The 6,000-nt window shown below is 39.6% G+C and overlaps 1 protein-coding gene across 3 annotated transcripts in view; it reads left to right on the forward strand.

Annotated features, from left to right (window-relative positions):
• The window catches only part of adad1 (adenosine deaminase domain containing 1 (testis-specific)), a 21,293-nt gene extending 15,603 nt beyond the window's left edge, over positions 1-5,690 (forward strand). For all 3 annotated transcript variants that reach the window (XM_046030887.1, XM_046030888.1, XM_046030889.1), the window contains 6 exons: positions 94-264; positions 516-591; positions 756-912; positions 2,214-2,448; positions 4,340-4,472; positions 4,885-5,690. In XM_046030887.1, the coding sequence (XP_045886843.1) occupies positions 94-264; positions 516-591; positions 756-912; positions 2,214-2,448; positions 4,340-4,472; positions 4,885-4,998 (886 nt within the window). In that variant the 3' untranslated portion in view covers positions 4,999-5,690. The remainder of the gene's footprint in view (positions 1-93; positions 265-515; positions 592-755; positions 913-2,213; positions 2,449-4,339; positions 4,473-4,884) is intronic.
• Positions 5,691-6,000: the final 310 nt, after the last annotated feature.

The raw sequence follows: 6,000 nt of genomic DNA on the forward strand, positions 1-6,000 counted from the left end.
CTGTGACAGTGAAGGTCTTCACTTCTAGATGTTGTTACCACTCATATTTCAGATGTTACATCATAGTGTGCTTTTCTCCTACTGTGCTGGCAGGTTTCTATACCGGCACCTGCTGATGTTCTTTAGCAAAACTGCCAATCTGACGGAGAAGTCGATCTTCCAGCAGAACAGCAGCAGCGGCCTCCTCAGCCTGAAGAGCGGCATCACTCTCCACCTCTATGTGAACCAACTTCCAAAGGGCGCCGCTCAGATCCCTTCCAAGCTGTGAGTGTTTGATCTGCTGCTAATTTCTCATGAGACACTGGAGATCAAATGATTTGATAGTTTCACATACTCAAGTGAGGTTTTGATAACCAAATATCTGGATGATTTATTTACCCTTTTTTGTAATACAAGCATTTCTACTCAAAACAGCTGACATTAGTAATAACAGAAATCATGTAGACTATGTCATAGAAAGAATAATATTTTTGTAAATGCAAAGATTTTTCCTCAGCTCTGTACTCTATTGTCAGGCGCCTAAACCCACTCTCTATTTCGGCATGGCAAGTCAACAACGAGATCAGCCTGCACCTGTCAGTGGAAGGCAAGGTGTTGTGCTGTTACTTTCTCTCATCTAGGCAATTTTTGGTGTTGCTTTTATGTTCTATGCAATGAAAGTTGGATTTTGAAACACATCATGGAGTCTAAATGGCATTGCAATTGTTACCTGCACTATCACTGCATAAACGCAAATTAATTTGCTTCTCTTAAAGGTGTTCTCAGTTTTTTCGTCGGCCTTTGATCACTCTGCCTCCAAGGTGGTCAGCATGTCCACCACAGACAAGCTCACTCAGTGGCAGGTGCTAGGATACCAGGGAGCCTTGCTCAGCCACTTTATCGAGCCCATCTATGTCCAAAGCATCCTCATAGGCAAGTCAACAAGTCAAAGCATGCTCACGCCTAAAGGCAATTTAGAGTCACCAATTAACCTAGTGGGTCAGAATGGTGGTGCCATGGTTTGCACTGTCGCCTCTCAGGAAGAAGTTCCTGGGCATACAGGCTAGGTTAATTGGTGGTATCGAGTAGAATCGAAACGTCTCCAGTCAAACCAGTACTTATATCGATACTTTTTGTTACCAGATTGCGGCAAATAAGTGTTGGTGTCAAAGCGTTTACAAGCATTTGTAAGTAGCTGACCCCAAGACGAGCTAACAGAGAGCCCTATATTCTCTCAAGGGAACAACCTAAAGATAGCTCCTTATGTAACACTGCATTAACACTACCACTAAAATAGCACACTATTTTCAGATGGCTGATATTTGCAGCCAGTAGATTTTAAGCTGGTTACCCATACACAAATTACAGAACTTTCAAACAAATTTTCCAACTTTAAAAATATTCTTTTTGACAAAACAACATTAAAACACATTTCGAAATATCCTACTCAAGTTTCAAGGACCGAAATGACTTTTGCAAAAGTAAAAGTGTTACATCTGATTTTCCATATGACTCTGTCTCCTATTTTCATAACCATTATGGTTATACATATATGACCAACATTTGCCCAACCTATAAGAGAGGGAAACTCCAAAATGAGCTGTATTGGATGGGTGTGAAAATTCATCAGTGGAACACCTTTTGTAAAAACATTAAAAGTAAGATTTCTGATTAGAAATAACTACCAGTTACCGTTAATGATTACATAAGTACAACCACTTGACTAATTAATTAAATTGTTACAGTAGTCGAGTAGACTATTAAATCACACAGCAGAATCAGTTTTAGAAAAAAGAGTACAAAATTACAGACTGCTGGAGCAAATTCCATTTGGTAGTTTAACATTTGCTGTCTGACATATGCAGGTAGTTCTTTGAACAGTGTAAAACTTGCGTCTCATTTCCTGAGTAACTGCACATCACACTTGGCCTAACTTTTTTTCACAATCATCTAAGAAAACAAAAAAAAACACAGGCTACCCGTCGAATCTTATTGTTTGACGGAATAAGGAAGGAATGAGTTCTGCAACCTGTTCAGTCTAACCTGTGGTACTCGATATAATCTTCTATTAAGCTGACATTGCTCAAATAAAACACGTGATGGATCAGATGTAATGCCACTATCTAGAGTCAGTATTCCACAATTCCCAGGTTCTAGTAACATAATCGAGTATACCCGTACGTACCTAGGTATTTGCTGAAAGATATTAACTTTTAAAATCATAAATCCCACAGGTGACTCTTGCTGCAGTGATATCCGTGGTATGGAGATCTCTGTGAGCCAGCGCGTGGAGGGGATCACCTCCCAGCTGCCCATGTTCTACTGCATGATGAGGCCACGCATCAGCCTGGCGCCTTCTGTGGCTACCAACAGCACCAACAGTGGCCAGATGACCTACAGTATCAACTGGAGTGAAGGAGACAGCTCACTGGAGGTTGTGGATGGCCTGGAGGGCAAGACCATAGAGGAGTAAGGATGACTATAAAGGAACCGGCGTGTAATATGTATCTGCCAAATTTAGCATGCTGTTCTGTCAGTCACATTTGCCTCCAACTAGTTTATGTTTGGTGTAGTGCTTTTTCATTCTCAAACTGTTTAAGGTGCTGTAGAATGGAAAAACTTACCTTGCCTTCACATAGTTGAATAAGAAGAGTTTAGTACATGGAATTGACATACCATGAGCTTCAATCAACATTGTTTCCTCCTTCACATGTAAATCTGGCGCATACAAAAGACCCAAACAAGCACTAGATGTGGTGTAACATCTGGGCTCATAATAAATATATATACTCGCCCAAAATTTCCACGAAACAGCGGACATTACAGATAAATGTTAATTCCATTCAGTATATCCCACAGAAAGGGCTTTTACGGTTATGAAGTAAAAGGTCAATATTTTCTGGTTTTCACTCTGATTTGCCATGGCTGCTCTGCGATTTATGAAGTTTCCTGATGGACAGATAGCTTTACTTGTTGATAACGCTACAGTATCCGCCAGCTCCAGCTAGCTGCTGTGATCACCTGGCTCTGAACCATAGACTGAACTATATAAGAAATATACGTAGTCATCGCAGTCCGTGTATGGTTTGTTCTTTCATTATTTCGTTTCAAAACCAAAACGGAAAAACAGGTAAACAGAAAACAAAAAAACAGAGGGCTGTTTTTGTTTTTCTGTTTTAAAATCAAAACAGAAAAATATTGATTTTGATATTTAGGCCTAATGAGTCTGATTTGTGTAGCTTTTTGTGTTAGGCTTGATAAACCTGCAGCAGATACACTTGGGATGGCAGTGCCTCATTAAACTCATAGTAGGTCTACCATGGGAGATGGAGCGGGCGCTGGAGCGGACAGGGCAAGAGAGGAAGTCGTGGGAGCGACCTGGTGCGCTGCGGACGGTTGGTGATCCCTCTGGCTGGATGAAGCCTGACGCTACTGATTTACGCGGGATCCATGATAGGCTACAGAAAAACAGAAATGAATGGCAAAAATAGCATATTGTCAATTAGAGACCCCCCCAAAATATTGCAAATCATGTTTTAAGGGGAGTTCATGTCTTATTATAAGGAATAAAGCTGCCCTGTAGGTCGCACCCTGGCTGTAGCCTCGGAGAATTTTGAATGCATGCGGCTTCTCAAGCTTGACGCAATCTTGCAAAACAAGTAGGCAATGTTCTCATTTCTTTTTTCTAGCTTGCTTAGCTAGGTGCATCTGTTAATTGCATTAACTGTCATTTTAACAGGGCTGGCAATTTTGTCTAGCAAACAACAGTCTTAAAACTGAACAACCAACTCTTAATAAGCTTTTTCAACGGCACTAGTTAAATTTACACAGTGCCGTGGGTAGGAGTCACTGTAGCCTGATTATCATGCCGCCATGGTAACGACTTGTCAATCATTAATGATCCCGCCCAGTAGCATACTCAGCTTTACTGTCTATTTTCCTCTAAAAGGGACCATAATTTACTAAATGAACGTCATGTTGTATGGAAGAAGACATGAAACTAGCAACTGAGACCATAAACTCATCAGGAAAGTGTTTACTGAGGTAAAAAATCAGGTGAGAAGTAGGATCATTTTACCATTATTTCTAATGGAACCAGACTTCTTTTTGCAACCAGAAGAGTCGCCCCCTGTTAGCCAATAGAATGCAGGGTTAAGGGACTTCCGCATTGGCTTCACGTCTGAGACCGGAAGCAACCTGCTTGCTCTGAACCAGCAATCCAAAACTGTACAAATGTAATCAAAACACACCCCTTGTCAATAAGCTGTGTAGGAATTTACTGACAACTTTATGCTGTTTTGCTGGCATTGTCTGAACACCAAATCTGTTTTGTTTTTTACACGGATTCTCTTGAATGTAGATCTCCCTTTAAGAGTGGCTCTGCTTTGGCAAGCCGACTGTGCAAAGCAGCGATGCTGCACCGCTTCAAGTTGGTGGCCAAAGAGGCCCAGAGGCAGGACCTGCTGGCCACAGGCTCCTACAGAGAAGCCAAGGTAACCTGGACCGCTCCTCCCCACACCTCTGTGAAATTATTACCAAATTAACACTTGTACTACAACATTGACATTTATTGCAAAACTGATCCACTGGCATTCACTTAAAAAACAGTTTGCAAACCCCTGATAAATTATTCTGGTGTGTCTGTGCAATTATACAGTACATCTCACTTTTTCAGTAGCTAGTAATTCTCAAAAATAATTGGGGCATAACCTACTTTTTGTGCTTCCTGTTTACAAGTAGTCTGTATGCAATTGTTCTTTATCTTCAATCAGCTGCAATACATTTTTTGTATTTTCACTACATCAGTTCACATTTAAAATGGATTTTGTGAAGACTGTCATGTATTTGCTTTAGAAAAGCTCTCAGTTATTCTTTTTGTTTATTTTCCTTTTGTTGTCAATGAAGAGGATGGCGAAGCCGTACCAGGAGGCCAAGAACGTGCTGAGGGCATACCTGTTGCAGCAGGGGTTTGGTTCCTGGCTTGTCAAGGTTTCGGTCAGTGATAACTTCAGCATGTGAATAAAAACACATGATCATTGGGGGGGGGGGGATACTCGAAGCAACTGTATTCCAGCATTTTATAACTAACTTTAATTAGCAAGAAGCACTTGTTTTGAGACTTTACCGTGATGGTCATAAGTAGTTTCTGTTGTGGTTTCCAAAGGGATTAAACTAAATCCCTGTTTACGTTTAAAGAACAGTTTTCAGTTTGTGAACTCTGTGGTTGTTGACACTCAGAGTTGGGTCTGATTTTCAAAAGAGGAATACAAATACAAAAAATTTGTAAAATTAAGTTTTCGAAGCAAACAAGTAATGTTGTAGCGTACTATGGGTCTTTATCAGGGTAATAGTTCTGCTTCCTTCAGTTGACGTTGATGAGAGCATGCACTATATACACTGTTTAGAATAGTTTTATGCTATTGTGTGTAATGGAAATGAACGTGTAGAATGTATGGTCATTGGTACTTCTTTTGAACTCCGCCTTTATATTCCAAAGTGCTTTGAACTATGACAAGTAAGTTATGTTACTATTGTTACATAAAAAGTCCTGTGTGTTGGTCACACTAAAATTGTTTGTGTTTAGGGAAAAAAAAAAAAATTTAGCGATTTGATTTAACGCTTTATACTGTACAGCGCTTATTTGAGCCTTAGTAAGCCATTGCTAATGCAAGGATATAAATAAATGAATAAAATAAATCCATCCAAAGTCATACTGGAGTACAATATATGTTGATTTTGCAGTGTCAGAATGACCAAAAACACTTACACTCATGTCGTTACCTCACAACATCTACCAAAAGCTATAAAAAATGAGATCCTGAAAAAGCTATTGGTTTGTAATACAATTTTTTAATATGGCGTATTTTTTGATGATGTACTTTTATTATTATTTACAGAAGATAGAGCTGGACGATATGGCCAAAAATGTTATCACAATAAAAAGTTTCATATCTTTCGATATCGATAATTATCACGATAAGTATCAAAACTTTATTTCTTTTGAGTTTAAAGGCTGATTTT

The sequence above is a fragment of the Micropterus dolomieu genome, linkage group LG19 (assembly GCF_021292245.1).
Source record: "Micropterus dolomieu isolate WLL.071019.BEF.003 ecotype Adirondacks linkage group LG19, ASM2129224v1, whole genome shotgun sequence".
Classification (NCBI taxonomy): Eukaryota; Metazoa; Chordata; class Actinopteri; order Centrarchiformes; family Centrarchidae; genus Micropterus; species Micropterus dolomieu.